The sequence below is a fragment of the Bemisia tabaci genome, chromosome 7 (assembly GCF_918797505.1).
Source record: "Bemisia tabaci chromosome 7, PGI_BMITA_v3".
NCBI classification, from domain to species: Eukaryota; Metazoa; Arthropoda; class Insecta; order Hemiptera; family Aleyrodidae; genus Bemisia; species Bemisia tabaci.
Window position 1 is genome coordinate 12951430 of NC_092799.1, and position 19110 is coordinate 12970539.

The window sequence follows — 19110 nt, forward strand, 5'->3', positions numbered from 1 at the left end:
CAGAAAGTTAGAAATGAGTTGAAAAATAGATGCACATGCCTACTAACTTAAATTAATTTTCGGAATCATTTCTGAGGCTCATCAGGAGGTTTGGCTGGAGGGTTGGTATTAAGTTTCAGATGGTATGCACATGTGCGTAGGAAGGTAGACTTCGCGGTTCTTACAATCATCATAAATTCGAAACAATTGTTGCAACGTGATCTTCACTGAAAAAAATGGTATGCTGTTTTAGCACCTAGGATGTCAAAAATGTGTCTGGTGATCCTATGATGCTGCCTTGATTGCCCACGCAGTTGAATTTACATTCATCGGATGTAAAGTTAACTGCCGGGGCAGTAAAGGCAGCATATTGGGATCACCAGACACATTTTTGACATTCTAGGTGCTACAACAGCATATTACTTTTTTCGGTGTTGGTTTTTCAAGTATCTCTTATTTATGTGAGCGGTTCTCATTATCTTTTGATGTGGACGGATATAATCGCGGACAAATTTTGCTGGAATTTTTTAATAAAGACTAAATTTGTTTGACATATATATGATGGACAACATATCTTGGATCCATCATTGTAGCATCACTTGTCATCAAAGTTGCCAAGTTGAAACAAGTTTTCAAATGTAATACAGACAATTAGTTTCAACTTAGAGTAACCACGCATAACTAGGTATGTAATTCGACTCAAGTTAACAGTGATACGAGCAAAAGAAAAATTAAAAAACCCTTATTTCCTGTAATCTCCGTTCAAGCGTGTCACAGTGTAGATATGCAATTTTATTAGCTGATTTATTACACTTTTTTCGAGAGTTTACAATTTTTAATGAACAAAATATCCATTTTCATGACAGCGAACACTCCTTTAGTTATATTTTTAAACTAAGACCCTCTCAATTCAGTTTTAGAGATGGGATATATTTCAGAATACACAAATTGACCGTCCCCTCGATCAAGCTCGGACTGGCCATAAGTCCAATCTGCCATTGGCAGATACGCCCCTTTGACGCGCCAAAAACGCGCCCCTCTGACAGATAGCAAAATAAGAAGAGAGAAAAAATTGCGACCGAGAACATGTGCGGGAAATTTCTTAAATGAACCGAAGAAGAGAGGGATAGGAATAAAAAAAGGTGCTTTTACGCATGATAGTGGTGAACAGAGGTCCAAGAACAACTTTTTGAAGCGTAAACACTTTTCTGTGAAATTTTCACCTTTCTGTTGGCATACAGGCGCTTTATCATCCCTATGTGTAACTCCCTTAGAAGCGATGGTCGGTTCAATTTTTAGACATGCGCACCCTTCATATCCGTCTTGAGAGACCTCTGAACATATTTCTATGACTATTGATTTGGACAAACCATAGCATATCTCCGGCAAACTTAACCTTCATTTCCCTCGAAATTCACAAATAAGAGACGTCTAAAGTGTAAACGCGATACAACTATTCGTGCAAGATGGATATCCACATTGCATATGAAAAATGTAAGACGCGATGGCGTGAGTTGCGAGCTCGCAAAGCACTGCCATATGCTACTAGTTTAGAGCACCATTACGAATTAGACAAGCGCATACAAACACAATATGGAAATAGAGGGAGGGAAAGGATATGCGCGTTTACGACGGCGCAGAGATACAACTATTCGTACTCGATGGACGTCCGTGCTGTATATGACAAATTGAAGGCGCGTTGACGCGAAGCGTGAGCTCTCAATGCTCTGCTATATGCTGTCAATGAGGTGTCGCTCAGATTCGGGAGAAAAGTTAAAAAAGAGGCCCGCATACGTCTTTCCTGTCTTCAGCTGTGTTGATACTCGTCCTTTCTTCTTTTTTCAGTTTCTTGTCTGATTCTTTTTTAGGATGGATTTGCACACCCACTCTAGGCTCGTGTAAACCGCAGCACTGGCTCGGTTATTTTGGAAATAATGGTGCTTGGATACGTCCTAGTGGCTTTAATTTTTTTACAGCGGATTATTAAGAGTGATTTGATCTAATAGCTTGTTATCAATTGTTACCATCAATGAAATATGTTACCTTGCTTGAAATTTAAATTATGGCCTTTGTGATATTGATTTTGTGTCCCTAATGATGAAGCGTTCGCTTCGAAAAGCTTCGGTATAAATTTTTTAATAAAATGTAAGTTTTTTAAAGAAATTCTACATTATTTCTAGCACTCGGCTACAATCCAAACTCCAATCCTTCCTTTGCTCATCGCAACCACCCACCTCCACCAATAGGATCCCTCCATATCCCTTTTGTCTCCTTCGTCTATAGCTTAGTCTATCGATTTCAATAATCGGCCCGCTGCTTGCCGCCACCGGTGAACCCTGCCACCTAGTGGATCGAGTAAATTCGAGAGGTCGGACATGAAATTTTTTACTAGAACTGCAAATTTTGATGTTGATTTCGTCATGATTTAAACTGTAAGGGTAGGCTCTAGAGGAGAATTTGACGAGGAAACCAATGGAACCACTTTTAGAATCTCAAAGTTTTGTATGAACGGATTTAAAAGCGTTTAAAGTTCCAAATCTGTCCGACCTCTCCTATTGCCACCATTCATCGTGCGCCATTCAGAATTGCGATTTGGCGGCGCGGGAGACCAATGAAGGATCCGCGGATCCGATTGGCCGAGACATCAATCAGCGGGAGGAAACAGCTGAGCGTTTTTGAGCGGGAAATCGAGAATTTGCCGAAGCCGTTTGGTGCGTCGTCGGTGGGAGATATGATCTCGGCCCCCGCCGCCTCCCCCACCTCCCCTGCCGTCGCCACGGCGATATTTCCACACATTCCCATTCATAAAGTTGGGTGATTTTCGCGGAGACTGGCGGCGAACCCGCGGTCAGTTCTTTCGGTTCCCGCGCAGCTTAAGGCTCGCATCCAACGAATTAGTCATGTTTTCGAGTGTGTTCCCCAGTGGATAATGCTAAAAACCGCCCATCTAAATCTTCGCCGTGCCACTATCGACATCGAGGATAAGCGTGTAGATCCCTTGTGCCATACCGTACCCCGTGCCACTATCTCGGAGCATGGTGAGATTCTACCTGCGTTATATTTGGGGGGCTTGGAGGACAAAACGCACACTGAAAAAAAAATTCTCGGCGTTTTTACCACGGTCCGCTGGTACCTTTACCATCTCACATTTTTAACAATTATTGGTAATTTTACTAAGACAGACTGGTAAGCTTACCTAAAAACTGGTATTTTTACTGGTTTTTTCAGGTAAGAATACCACTTTTATTGGTAATCAATTCCCGTTAACTTTGCCATTTTATCTCGGTAATTCTATCACAGTCGATACAAAATATTGGCGTTTTTACCAAGGTCTAGTAAAATTACCGAGAAAGTTCAATAATTTTACCGAGATTTCTCGGTAAAATTACCAATTCCATAAATGGTAATTTTACCAAGAAAAAACTGGGATCAAATAGAACCCTGAATTCTTGGCAATTTTACCCTTTTCTTAGTAAATACACCGAGATTTTTTTTTCAGTGCACAAGTGCAGTTCTTGAAAAAATTGGAGGTATGATTGATTTCAAGTAAACTTAATCTTGATGCGTATTGGGTTAAAACATGTCTCCCGAATTCCCATTTTTAAGCATCAAAAAATCAGTTTGCACTTACTATAAACTTTGAACACGTATTTCTCGAAATAGTGAAAACTGCACTCATGCGCCTTGTTCTGAAGCCCCTGAACTGAGGGGTTTCACTTTTTATATTTCACAGATAAAGAAGTTGAATGATGTTTCTGATCAAGCTGCTAAATTACGATGGATGAAATCGCAAAGTACTTAACTCTGCTTGTAACATTGAAAATTTTCGCGCAAGTTTTAAGTACTTTTTAAAAAGAGAAAACTAACCAACATTTTTTTTTTTTTTCAAAATTGTTTATGAATTTTCCCCTCTCATTCAAACATATTTACAAAACATTCCAAGGAGACATTTTGATTAGTTTTCTCCATAAAAAAAACTAAATGTTAGTCGGAAATTTTGAAATTTTGCAATGGAGGTTGCACGAGATTTGTGATTGCGGACCTACGCCGTCGATGTGTGATACTGGTGAACTAGTAAAATTGCTTACCAAAATCGCGGAAACTCTGATTGGAGGGAGGTTCAATCTTAATGGAATCTTTCAGTTCGAAAACGACTCAACTTGGATCTCTTACGATGTTCCTTTTTTTTGCATAGAAACACTCCTTTTCTGGCTGTTACGCAGTTTTCATCGTCTCCTGTATAATTTCCTTTTTCCGAGATGGGTCGTATTCTAACTGAGAGATTCAATTGTGACTGAGAAGTAAGTTTTTTTATTCGTATGGAGATTTTTTGAGCGCCGCGCTGGATCCTTTCACTGTCTAGTATTGAGCCAAGAGGATCAGTTCAAAAACATTCTCGATTCGATATAAAATCAGATCTTTGCTCAGATTATTTTCGCTCACTATCAGTTAATAATGGTGTGTATTGATTAATTGCACCCGAATGAAATGACGAAAAAGAAATGTAGCTGTGTATTTCCGGATAGCCACATTGTCAACGAAAAGGTATAAACAATGACAGGTGAACCCGTAACGGTTTGTTAGTGATTTTGGGGGATAATGATTTTTTTAGACGTTCGTCAACAATGCTCGTTTTTCTGGCTCGTCGAGAGCTAAACCAGTGGTTTATTGGCCTGTCCTGACTCGTGACCCCGTGTCGAATTTCTAATATTTCCGGTCACTGGTTCTCACTCTTGATCTGTTTGCTCAAGGCTCGAAGTAAGTAATAGAACGGATTATCTTTCAGTTTCTGAGGTATAATTAGCTCGCTAAAAAAAGACCATGGTAAAACCTAAGAATGGGATTGACAATTACTCTGAGGTTTTGTTATAAATTGTTTTTGAGACCGTTCGTGGAAGAAGGGACCTTGATCCAAAAATCTCAAAATTTCACTAAACTCCCAACTATCCGGACCCCCAGAATTCAGATGCTCGGATCGATTTGTGGAGTATGTTGTGACACATCGTTGGATACATGATAAGAAAAAGAGGATCCAAGTAGGTCCATATTTTTAGGTCCAATTTTTGACGAAATGACGTCCGAACGTCAAGGGCAACCCGTCTGTAACATTTCCGTCAATTTTCGGCCATCAATTTGTCAAAAATTGAGGTATTAACCAGAAGTGATACCAAGAAGCTCCTTTTTACAATGTGTATCCAACACTGTATCACAAGGTTGCCGCTTGCAAAAAACAGTTGGGGTCCGTAGCCCTCTCCAAAGGGTACTAGAGAAATGTTAGGGGGTCCAAAAGTACGAGGGTAATCCCAAAAGTCCTGTGCGTTTTGCTCTCATTTAAATAATTAATATTATTACAGTGAAAATCCGATTAGATGCGCATATGAGGCATACTTTCAGCTTTAATTTAGCCCAAGTTTTTAAAATTCGAATGAACAGGACGCCGAGGAGGTCATTTTTCCCGCGCCAAAGTCGATGCGTTTCCTGCTACATCCAGGCGCACGCGCACACACGCGCCGCGACTGATTTTTGAATCCTTTCGGATGTAACTCAGCATATGTCTAAATTTTGGCTCGGGTTTTTAATTTGAAGTATTTCTATGAAACAGGACTATGTGGAGGTGGGAAAGATAGGGTCTGCTCGTTAGTGCTCGGGCCATAAGAATGAATGGGAACACACGCTCACAACGCTCACAACGCTCACAACGCTCACAACGCTCTAGACACATGCCTATGGCTCATACACTTTGCACATAGTACCGTTTGACAGAATATAAAATCCCGCTTTTTCAATTCAGCAAACGGAATTGTGAGCCAACTGAATGCGGCACCCATGAGCCATGGGCATGTGTCTAGAGCGTTGTGGCCAGGGCTCATGAGTTAATGCTCACTACGAGGAGCCGCGACGACGGCTTAGACACTATTGCTTTATATTTCCCATTCATTCTTATGGCCCGAGCACTAGCGAGCAGACCCCATCTTTCCCACCTGCACATAGTTCTCTTTGATAGAAATATGTCCAATTCCGTCAAAAGCCCCTGTTTAATAACTCCTAACAAGCTGAAACCATTTTTCATTTCCCCTTGGCTCTTCCTCTTAAGTGCACGAGCATTTAATGCTCAAGGAAGCTCATGAGAAATGGCTGCGAATTTATGCGAGCCGTCGTATTGTGTTACGCGCGTAGGGTCGCGCGCCGGGAAAATCGTCCCGTAATCACACGCTCAAATGAGCTTGTGTGTTTGAGTGTAAAATGAGTAATTAGCGGGTGGACGCAGACGTTGTGCGCAGACGCGAGCCGTGTTGCCTACGCTGCGGCGAATATCCTCGAAATACAACGACTAATGCGTGAATTTCAACGGGAAGCGGCTACGTCGGACACATCCGCGAGAGGTATTTTCTGGCTAATCCGCGGCGCATCTCGAGCCACCTGACTGACCCACATAAGTGTGGGTACAAGTTCACAGGGGACCGGTCATCCTTTGTGTGCCCCCCACAAATCTAATGTTCAGTGGCGTGGCGTGCATAGCGATATATCGATTATTATGCCATTTAAACCTATGGAAAAGGATCGATAGACAGGGTGTTCGCAGCGAAGAACTTAATAATCGATTCTTTACCACAGGTTTAAATGACATAACAATCGATATATCGCAAAGCACGCCACGCCACTGCTAATGTTCATCATGTTGCTTTTCCTTAAAAATAAATCCTCGCCGAATGAGTTCTGGGTTGTCACGAAGCGGAAGCTTCAGGGGCGTCAGCGGGGGAGGAGGGGGGCAGGGGATAGGGTGGCAGGGGATAGGGTGGCAGGAGGAGGCAGAGGGCGGGGGGCAATCCCCCCTGCACTTCAGATGAATTCAAATTTTGGCTTGCTTTGTTTTGAAGCCTCGGAAGCTTCATGAAAAAAAAAAAAAAAAAAAAATTCAGCAAACGAAGCTTTAAATAGATTGCATTTTGCAAAAAGGAACCAAGAGGATTGCAATGTTGCTCGGATCGTGCAACGATATCCTTTGCAATAATGTTTACATGGTAACTTTTGTCTTAACTTTACAGTTTTTAGGGTGTAAAATGGAAACTGTTCACAGACGATCAGGATATCCTTCCAAATCAAAAGAAGTTGCACAATCTTAGCAACGTTGCAATGTTCTTGGTTCCATTTTGCAGAGTGCAACCCAAATTATGTGCGGCTATACTAAATGCAGGACGGGATTTACCAAATGAGTGCATCTCAGGCGCGCGCTTAAGGGCCCCCACCATAGGGCCGGATTTTCCTACTTGCCGCTCATGGGCCGCCTGTATTTCGCCGCCCCCATCTCAGTCGTTTTGAAACATCAATAAAAACCATCAAGTGAACGTGCCAGTGGGGGAGGGGTGCATAAGACGCGTTTACTCGTGTTGAACAGATTTTTTGGGAAAGCCCTGTCAACTTTACTAGCAAAAGGTCACGGAACTTTGCGCGAAAGTCAATTTCGTAAACCTATCTCTAATGGACAAGGCCTTCTATTCATAAGAAATGAACGAAAAAATTATGAAAGAACAAATACAAAATTTGGTTTAATGATTTTAACTTCCGCCGCCGCGCCGCGCCGACCGCGCCGTGTATGGCGCAATGCGTGAAGCATTCACGCAGTCTTGTAGGCGCTGTGCATTTCACGCTGACCGCACTGTGTTTGGCGCAATGCGAGAAGTATTCATGCATTCTTGTAGGCGCTATCCGTCTCACGCTGACCACAATAACCGCACTGTGTTTGATGCAATGCGTGAAGTATTCGTGCAGTCTTGTAGGCGCTAATATGTGTTACATGCCGATTGCCACGCCGAAGGCTTCTCCTTTTCATCTCGAGTCCTCGCCATCATTTCTCCCTAAGTCCAGCCCAAAGCCTAGCCCAGCCTAGTTCCAGGCCAAATCGTGTATTTGGTTTCTCTCTTAACTCGACTAATTAAAGGTGCTGTCTCTTGTATCACTTAAAGACGACAAAATTAGAAATTACTATACTCTCAGAAAATGAGAGATTTTGTAGCCTTTTCTCGTTTGTAATTTTTTTTTCTAAAACCGATTTTTTTTATACCTACATTTAAAAAAATTGCAAAATTTGCCGCCCCCTAGATTTGCCGCCATGAGCCGCGGCCCATGTGGCCACCCGCCACCCCCTTAATCCGGCTCTGGCCCCCCACCATAAAGCTTTTTCTTTCCCCTCAGTATAAATTTTAATTTTTAAGACCATGCTATTTTTTATTTTTTCGTGGGCTTACGCATATGTTTCTAGGGGACCGTCTCTCCTTCTTTCATCATCTTGCATTTTGTGTCAAAAACGCTTCAAATTACGATAAAGAGGGGTAAAATTTTATAATTCTTCGATGAAACCCCCCCCCTCTCCCGTCCCCATTCTACAGGTTTCATCAAAAAACCCTCTTTCTTCGGGGAGGTGGGAGGTGCGCTTCCATAGGGATCCACACCACAGAGTGCGCCAACAGACTCAAAAAACCTTAGTTCGGACCTGACTAAATGACCTACTCAACGGGGTTAGAACTGAACCCCTCACAAGAAAAGCTCATGACAATTTCACACAAAATATACGTTCGAAGCGTTTAAAAATACATAGAATACGTATGAGTTCACCAAAACTTCTTCGAATTATAGGGTTTTTTGAATTATCACGTGCACGGTATAAAATTAAGTCCTCGGTTCTCAAGGAGGAATACATTTTTGAGCGAGAGGGCAACAACGACCTGCTTCAAATCAGTTTGCATGTGCATTCGCGAGACGTTAATGAACCTGTGGTTAATTGGGTAGAAATTTCGAGGCAGAATTCTGCACTCTCCTTAAGGCGCGAAGCAATGAAACTGAACCCAACCTTTTCATCAATAGATGACAAATAATCAAATGCTAGCTCCCCGATCAAGTTAACGAAATAAGCCCTGCATTTTTAAGTAATATCATATCTCACACAGTTCTCACAGTCTCACCACAGTTTTTATTTGCAGATGCTCGCCTATATAAGCCAGAAATGGTAGTTCCTGATTGAAGAATGTAGTCAAAATGTACAAAGAGTTTTGGTGCAACACAACACAGAAACGTTTAGAGGTCATAATTCATTTGGACTACATTTTGCAATTGAGGCGCTGGGTGCAGAAATGGCATTTCTTGGTTGCGGTGTTTTGGCAACTCCTCCGCTATTTACATTTTAGAGAGGAAAGTCAGAAAACTAGTGGAGGAATTTTCTGAAATTTTTCCGCCCTCGCATTGTAAAATAGTACAGAAAATTCAGTGTAAGTTTCAACGAATTGGCCATACATTTGCTTTAATTATTATAATTGAAACGTTCAAGGAGATTCTGAGACACTGCAACTGCAACCAAGAGATGTCCTCTCTGCACGCAGCGCTTCAATGAAGAACTAGTATTTCTGGCTCATTTAAGAAACAACACTTGTGCCATTAGATTTCTTATGCAGATGAGGGTTTTTGCGTCTGAGCTAGAAATCTAACTTCCTCATTAATTTCAAAATGCAATTCATTTTTCAACGTCTGAACACATTTTACAATTAGGAAATATTATTTTTGGCTCACACATCAAAGCACTTATTTCAGTGGGCAAAATATCAGCACTTATATCATTTCTAAAATGAATAAAAAATAATAGTTCGTTATTGAAACACGTACGTTGTATAAAATCACGTGTACCCTTGATTTAGTGAGTTTTCGTTAGTGAAATCTTGAGGTACTTGGCACGATATATTTTCTCCACTTTAAGAACGGCTCAAGTTTGGACAAAAAAAAATAAATAACACAATTTTTTTCGGAATTCCCTTCTCCATGGAAAAATACAGTCTTCATTACAAAACTCGTACCTCCGACTATGGAAGTATTTTCGGAAATGCTTGCAGATTTTTTTTTAAAAAGAAAAAATGTTATCACTGAAAGTAATTGCCATTACCGACGAAGCTGAGGATTTTATAAATACGTATAAATTTGTTTATAAAGAGATTCAGCGCAAAGATATGGATATTTCATAGTGAAACTTACTGAGATGAGTTAGGCGTCCGATTTGACTTCAGAAGACATTGATTTTGGGGGAATAATGGTCACGATATTTATGAAATAAACTGTGTGATTCCGGAATAGGATTTTACAGACTTAAGCACGGAGGCCGACATCGCGCATAGCTGCAGAGAGGGATCACGACGGACTGAAGCCAAAATCCAGGGCTTGGCCCACGCAGCTGCGCGTGTGAACGAGGGTTTCAAAAACGCATGAAGGCTCAACGGGCTCAAGAGGGTGTCTGTTTTTTCGGATTCGGAGAAAGGGGCTGCGTTGTCAGATTAATTGTTGCAGGTCCCCAAAACGCTCCCTTAAGTATAAGAATCTGATCATCGCACGCGGTAACAATGGCACCCTGTTAAACTGTGATGTCATGCTTTAATTGGATCGCGTTAAGCAGAAAGGAACCAACCCACATCGGCTACTGCCAAATTGGACTGGACAGTTTAATTTTTTACATGGAACCGTGGTGCGGATTTTTGTACAAATTTCAGGCAATTTTTTGCATAGATCGAAGCGAATTCCTGAAAATTTTCAAAGTAATACGCACAAACTTTCTCTTGTAAAGAAATAAATGGTCCACTTATGTGCCAATATAGCTGATGTGGCTTGGTTCCTTTCCGCTAAACGTGATCCAATTGTCCTAAAGTATGCCAACCGGGGAGTGATGTTTACAAAGAAAATTCGGTGTTGCAAACTCTCCTTTTATTTGGCTTTAAAACGATTTTAATGTATTTTTCGAAGGCAATGCACTATTTTTGTATTTTGTTTCAGTTCAAAATTGGGCTTTAAAAAGATGTAAATCGATATTTTGTTTAAAGGTTTTAACCTCAAATTAGCTTACCTACACTTTTGCTTGATCCATCCACTCACGTCGTTTCAACCTTATTTCAGTATTCTAGTTTTCATACATTCCATCATTGTCATGGCAGTCGGCTAATACACGAACAGGTATCTCATGTAGTGGTTGAAACTTTAAAGACTGTCAAAATTTTCATATCCTGGTGAACTGTACCTCTAAGAAAATAATATGGGTAAACATGGAGTGTATGAGCTTTTCTATAGTTGTGGTAGATATTGGACGACACAGCATGAAAAATCGAATATGTTTCTTTTCCCTCCTTTATTGGGTTGTATCAGCATAGTACTCACTTTTCCTTTTTTGCCCGATGTAAAATTTAATTTCAATCGAAATTTTACATCGGGCGAAAAAAGAAAAGCGAGTATTATACAAAAATCGAATAAGTTCAAGGAAATTTAAAAGCAGCTGTGACCCACTGTATCTGAAATTTGGGAACTGGGTTAAAAATGACTCCAGTTTTGAATCGTTTGGAAATATCTTCACTTTGAGTCAATTTTGGGCAAAATGCATACCTATTATGAAGGTGGTCCAAATCTAATATTTTTACAGGAATTCGCCTTGGATATTTCAATGATAGCAGAGGACCTAAGATTTACCTCCTTGTTTGGCTGCAAGTAATAAGATTCCGCTGAAAATTCCAAGTACGTAGAGACTTAAACGCAGCGCAAAGAAAACTAAACAGAAAAAAGAAGAGGAAAATAAACTGTCGAGATATTTAATTGAATCACCTGCCTTTGAAAAATCAGTTGTGCGATTGCTGATATATTCTATTCTCCTTAGAGTTAGATTCCAGGTGACAAGGGGAGTATTACAAGCAGAGAGACTTAAACGCAGCGCAAAGAAAACTAAACAGAAAAAAAGAAGAGGTAAATAAACTGTCGAGTTATTTAATTGAATCACCTGCCTTTGAAAAATCAGATGTGCGATTGCTGATATGTTCTGTTCTCCTGGGAGTTAGATTCCAGGTGACGTCGGAGTATTACAAGTCACATAATCTTCTGATTGCAGGAGCTTCTTGAGGCCTTCTTCATAGTCCTCTGTTTGGACGCGGTTCATCCAGTGCGCGGCCAGACGTCCCCGTCGGGAGCTCCGCCGGACCCAGTGCCCACTGATCACACTGACCGGGGTCAAGATGGCTCGTACAGGTTCCAATACACCAACAACGACCGGGGACAACACTACCATGGCGCCGTTGCATCGGCCGATAATACTGTTGCTGGCAGGTAAAACGTTAATTTAATGGGATTAAGGTGGAATGGGCGACTGCATTGAAAGAAAAAGTTCGGTCATATGAACTTAAGTTCGGTGTTTCATATCATATCAACTAATTTGGTTCGTCAAACTGAACTTTTGGTACGTAAGACCGAAATTTTAGTTGGTCAAACTGAACTTTCGGTTCGTGTGACGGATATTATAATTTGTCAAACTGGACTCTCGGTTCGTGTAAACGAAATTTTGGTACAATTATGGTCAACTGAGGGTCATTTGCTAATCAACAATGGTCAAACTCAACTTTCGGTTCGGTCGAACGAAATTATAATTCGTCAAGCTGAACTTTCGGCTCGTGTGAACGAAATGTTGGTTCGTCAAACTGAACTTTCGGTTCGTGTGACCGAAATTATAATTCGTCAATTTGGACTTTCGGCTCGTGTGAACGAAATTTTAGTTCGTCAAACTGAACATTCGGTTCGTGTGGCTGAAATTTTGGTTCGTGAAACTGAACTTTCGGTTCGTGTGACCGAAATTTTGGTTCGTGTAACCGAACTTGTGCGGTATGGTGAATTGCCGAACAAATTTTAATCATACAGACAGCAGAAAGTTACAGAAAGTTTGGTTACACGAACCGAAAGTTCAGTTTGAAAAACCGAATAGTTGAGATGAAATGGAACAGCAAACATTCCGTCCATATGACCGATTTCTTTTTTTTTTTTTTTTTTTTTTTTTTTTTTTTTTTTCAGTGTGGACAAAGCCTAAACCGGGAGAGAATGCCACTGTTTTTCTCTACAAAATTTTACGTAGAAAACGATTCACACAACAGGAAGTTTAGAAATCAATTTCTGGATGAGATGCAAACGTATTTTTGACAAATATAAAATGGGAGTTGCATTATAAAAATGTCGTCTTTTATTTTTTTGTAATTTAACCAATGCTCATTGTAAACACTCTTACCTCGTCAGTATCAGATTCAGTATTTTCGGATTCAGTATTTCAGATCAGTATTTTTTATTTCTGGACTTCTCGTCGTAAGATTCGTTTTTCTCCTGAAATTTTGAACAGAAAACATGCTGCGTAATGATTTAATTCGTACCTTGTCCAGAGGTCAATTATTGACATAATCACAAGGCTAACGATAAATAAACTAAATACTACGTTCCAAAAATTTGTATTTTTTTGTGAAATTTTTGACGATTTTTAACATATATAAATGGGATCGCCTAGATGTAGCCCAGTAATTATCCCAGTTAACTTGCTGAAACAAATTGAGCAGGTACTCAGATTTGAGGGGCTCGGAGGAAAAGGTGCATGAGTGCAATTTTTGGAAAAATTGAGATTTTAATAAATTCAACCAAAATTAGTCCTGAAGTATATTCTGTGAGAAGTTCACAAATGAAATCCAATTTTAAAGCATCTAAAAGTGAGTTTGAACTTCCTTTCCGACACATAATGGAACGAGTCAATCAGAGAGGTCGGACACACAATTTTTGAGTAAAACTGAACGTTTTGATGATTATGCAGGGCCGGATTAAGATGGTGGCCAAATCTTTAGGGGGTGGCAAATTTTGCAATTTTTTTAAATGTAGGTATAAAAAAAATCGGATTTAGAAAAAAAATTATAAACGAGAAAAGGCGACAAAGCTATAATTTCCTGAGAGTATAGTAATTTCTACTTCTGTCGTCTTTCAGTGATATAAGAGGCAGCGCCTTTAAATAGTCGAGTTAAGAGAGAAATCAAACACGCAATTTGGCCTAGAACGGCGCGACTGAGAGAGAAATGATAACGAGGACTTGAGATGAAAAGGAGAAGCCCTCGCCGCGGCGATCGGCATGTAACACATATTAGCGCCTACAAGACTGCACGAATACTTCACGCATTGCGCCAGACACGGTGCTGTCAGCTCCGTGTACAAATTGTACAACAATTTCACGAGGAAACCAATGCAATGGAGCCACTTTCAAAACCTTAAATTTTTGTATAAACGGACTTTTAAGCTTTTAAAGTTTCCAAATTTTGTCCGACCTCTTTTATTGACTCGCTCCACTGTGCATCATAAGGCTGCATGTAATTTCGAAACTTTAAACACGTATCTCTTGGAATAGCAAAGAGTACACTTATGCGCCTTGTCCTCGAAACCTCTCATCTGAAATGGCTGTAAGAAGAGATTAGCCAAGGTGTTATGTGTTTTCACTGATTTATTTATTTAATAAAAAATGCGCTAAAGCTTTGCATCATGTGCATGGCCATCATCAGAGCTTAGGTTAGGTTAGAATGATGACCGCAAGCCGAAAAGCTTTAGCACATTTTTTATTAAATAAATAAATCAGTGAAAACACATAACACCTTGGCTAATCTCTTCCTACAATCATATTTCAAAATGGTGTTACTAATGAACGATTTCATAAATACTCTCATCTGAGTTTCAGTAATTGGCCACTACGCAAAGTCTGAACTAGAGAAAAATTTGACATGTTTTCTCCTCGAAATCTTGTGTACAACACATGATTCACAAAACGGGAAATTCGGATTATCCCTTGAAATATTTTGTTACCAACAAAATTCGAGTCTCCTCAGGTGGCGACCTGAAGCCTGACATTATTCTTCCATTCCTCTTTAATTTGAACTATTTGTCCACATTCCTGAAAAATAATAAACGTCTAAACGTCACGGATAAATAAACTTGTTCAAAGCATTAAGTGCCTACGTGATAAATATGAAGCTCCCTTTGGAGCAATTACCCTTCACAAAGGCACAATAAAATTAATTTGCAATGTGTTGATAAATACGCATCGCCGGAGTGGCAGCAATCGCATCTTTGCAGAAAAATGCAATTACTCCAGGAAATCTGGGTTTTGCGGGCGGGAGGGGTATTTTCCAATGCCTTTCACAGCGCGAGAAGGCCGAGCCGTTTGTTGATATTCCGCACGCAGAAGGCAGAACTTGTTCTCTGGCTTAGCTGTCGATTCAGTTACATGTCACATTGACGTTTTTGTTGCATCTTGGTGATTGATGAGTATATAATTATAAAAAAACGCAATCCGTCGCATCCTGATTCTGAAGATGACACTGAGCCCGTGGTCACTTCATTTCCTTTTTTGTGCACGGCGAAGCCGAGAAAAGGCGACTTTTATTCAAAAGACGTTCTCGGCCGTCTCACGCACCCATGAGCTGATTAGCGAGGTTAGGTCAGTTCTAATCAGAACAGACGATCTTTCTAATTCGCAAATTTTGAATTGAAAACTTTTTTCCATCGGCCTTTTGAAGCTTGAACGAGAACTTTAACCGAATTTTGATTGAGAAGTCAAGTGCATGAACATTACAGATATTTTTTTCGATTAATTCAAATTTTGACGATTTCGGAAAGGACCGGTCTCAAAGCACTAGGCACGCGTATAACAGGTGGTGTTAGAGTTCCACTCTCAGCTGCATAGGACTCGGTGAAACATGTTAGGTCATGAGGCTGCATTATTGTGATGAAACTTACTAAATGGTACACGAGGTTTCAAAAATGTTCTTCAGCATGTTCATCATGTTCATACCATGTTTGTACCATGTTCGCTCAATTTTATTATTGGTGAGAGGTAGATGAAAAGCAAAGTTTCCTTTGAAATAATGAGGTCTTGAACCTATTAGATTATTGGTTCAAATTTCCTTAAATTGATAAGTTTTTTTTTTCAAATCAGACAAAATTTGTATACCTTTTCGGGTGGGTCTTTCAGGAATCTGCCACTTTTCTCAGCACTTGATCATTTTTTATGACTAATAGTGCCAAAACTTTGAGACACTACATTTTTATTTAAAATCTCACAGAAGATTCATTGACTTCACGTGCCTAATTAGAGATCTCATGGAGTGGCTTTTTATTCCCATGAGGTGTACCCAATGAGAATATGTATTTGTATACAAAGCTCTAAGGGGATCGACGTCCTAAAATAACTGTAACAAGGCACCTTACCACACCGAAGAAAATGTTTGTGTTTCTGTGAAACTTTCGGCTGGTATTAGAAATAAAACGCAAATAAACTCAAATTTTGTGTACATTTTTGACATAGCTTGCGTTGAATTTAAAACAAATAACAACGGTGAATCCAAAAACCCCAGATCAACCAAAGGCTTGGGTCCCTTTGCGTTTCTTTTCCCATTCTAACCGAACTTCGGTGTAACTAGTAACACTGGAAAAAAAATCGCTTGGATCTAGAGTCCAGACTCTTAATAACATTGAAAAGCAAAAATACTCTTGATTCAATCCGATTTTTCCTTGAATCGAAAGAGATCCGGCTCAAGATTAAGGCGATTGCCTTTTGATTCAAGCAAAAATCCGATTGAATCAAGAGTATTTTTTCTGGTCGATCATTTTTTAAGAATCTGGGCTCTCGATTCAAGCGTACTTTTTTCCGCTCTTCTATAGTGTGGATGTGTTACAAAGCTGTCAATCTAACCGTGGTAAAGAAGGAGATTTAATTAAAATATGGGTAAACAAGGCTAAAATAGTTGTAACACTAAAGCAGGCGTTTCAGCTGCCACAGTCATTCTGAGCTGCAAAAACACTAAACAAGTAAAAATTGAGTGGCGACCTGACCCCAGCCGTATTCACGTACCACTTGCAGCTGAAAATCGCTGTAGCACTCGAAACGTCCTGCCTTTAGTGTTTCATATTTTAGCCTTGTTTACCATATTTTATTAGATCCTTCTTTATTCGTATATTTGGGCTATGTTTTTGACTTTATCTATTCATTCAAGCAAACAACCATCTGCATTTGATCACACTCTAACCAGTCACACATACTTATGTCTTCCCTCGGTTCTCAATCACAATTCTCCCTCAATACAGAATCAAACGGCTCTCATGGATGACCCAAGTACGACCTAATTTTAACTCTCTCAAATTATCTGTAAACTTCAGTGCTGGACGCTGAGTCTTAAAATAGTATGTAACTATCTAACCGTGGATTTTGTACTTTTCAGGTACGGATACCGAGAGCCAGGCACGGGCCGGATAACGGAGACCCAATACACGGCCGGGCAGCGAGGGTTCCGGGCGCAGGGCCCGGACATCGCCCGGAAGATGGACCTGTCGCAGGCCAAAATCCCCTACGCTCCGCCGATCCCGCCGGACTCGCCGGCCTACCAGCCGAGCTACGACACCTACCACGACCCCAACGAGGACGCCTCCTACGACTACAACATCCGCACGCCGACGCTCGTCAAATCGGAGACGTCCGGACCCCGCGGCGACACCGCCGGGCAGTACTCCTACATCGACGACGTCGGCAAACGTCACGACGTCCAGTACGAGGCCGGCGCCGGGGTCGGCTTCCACGTCCGCACCCCCTTCCCCGACTCGGACCCCTTCGGCGGCCTCTTCTACACCGGCCCCAACAAGCCCGGGACCCCCCTCCGCGGTCACACCTCCATCCAGAGGGGCAAGGACGGCTCCTACAAGTTCGTCTCCACGGGGCCCGACCAAAAGCGCACCGAGATCAGCGACGCCAGCGGCCGAGTCCGCGGTTCCTACACCTACATCGACGACAAAGGCGTCCAGAGGACCGTCGACTACATCGCCGGCCCGGGCATCGGTTACAAGATCGTCAACAAGGTACGAACCCCGTGTTCCCTACCATCTACCCCTTCGTGCCGCCTAACTACTACCCGCTCAACTTCCCCGACCCGAAGGCGAGCCCGCCGCCCGTATTTAAACCCAGCGACTCCCCCCGAAGGCACCCGACTTCGGCGACGATCTCTTCGGGAAAGCGGACGTCAAAACGCCGACTCCATCCCCGACTCCGAAGTCCGACTCCCCGGGTTTCTTCGACGTCTCGAGCCCGGGGCCGACGTCCCCCAGCCCGAAACCGACGTTGTTCGACGTCAAACCGACGTTCAGCATCGATAAATCGAGTCCCTTCCCGCACGACGACGGGAAGTACAAGCCGCCGCCGCCCTTCGTCAAGCCGCTCTACCAACCCGCCTTCACGACGCCGACCCCGCCGCCGAACCCGCCTTCGTTTCTGGGCCCGGACTCCTCGATCAACGATCATATCAATGACGTCAAACCGTTCGACCCGCCGATCCACGCGGCGTTCCCCGAAGACGACCCTACTAGATTCTCGACCCCGGCAACTGGGACGAAGACCTATTCGGTCCGAAATCATCGACGGCGACTCCGATCTTGAGTCGAGGCTCCAGCAAGTTCGATCCGAACAACCCTTATGGCGGCTACTCGTACAATAAACCCGCCAACGGACCGCGGTTCAATGACGAGGATCGGCCGCACCACAGGGACAGGGATCACGGGTATGATCACCCCAAGGGATACCCGGACGAGAGAGGGGGTGGTTGTTGCGGAGAGGATAAGTTCTACGGATTCCCACCAGGTGTCGCTGTGAGGGCTCACGTTCAGAGCTTGGATATTTTGCCCTATTCGAGGCGGGCTCCCTCGCCGGGCGAGGCTATTGAATACCCGTTCGAAAGGCATAGCAGGGACAGCTCGACGGAGCGCAGGGACAGCTCGCAGAGGTTCCAGGACCGGAGGAGGAATTTGTTCCGACCGAAATCAAAATCGAATTAAGTTGTGAATATTTTTGGAAATGACCCACGCCAGAATCAAAATTAGGCTAGATCTTTTATAGGTATTATTCTTCATTGATGTATTCGGATATCGTGTTCAGTTTTTTTATGTGGAATGGAAGAAAGTAAATCATTTTGTATTTTTTCACATCTATTACTTTTATTTAATGTTATTGTCATCCAAATCGCACGCTTTAGACGTGTTAGCGACAAGTATGAGATGACACCGTACCAATGAGCAACACTGCAGGGGAAAATGCTGGTCGAGAAAAAAAATTCGAAAGTTTTATTGAGGGGAAAGTGGCAAAATCATTGGGTTGTGTACCCCTGAGTGCTTGCTTAGAGCGTTTATACGGAAAATCTGGGCCTGAAGATACACTTGTTTATCCTAACTCAAAGAAAATAATGAAGGTAGCTGAATTAATTCTTTCAGCATGCCAGAACTTTTGTAAAATGA

At 41.9% G+C, this 19110-nt stretch overlaps 1 protein-coding gene across 1 annotated transcript; it reads left to right on the top strand.

Annotated features, from left to right (window-relative positions):
• The first annotated feature begins 2799 nt into the window (after positions 1-2799).
• On the top strand, positions 2800-18801 carry LOC109035379 (Cuticular protein 73D). The gene is given in 5 exon segments (XM_019048987.2): positions 2800-3017; positions 11882-12096; positions 17055-17680; positions 17683-18287; positions 18289-18801. Coding segments are annotated over 5 exon segments (1815 nt in total). The 5' UTR covers positions 2800-3014; the 3' UTR covers positions 18655-18801.
• Positions 18802-19110: the final 309 nt, after the last annotated feature.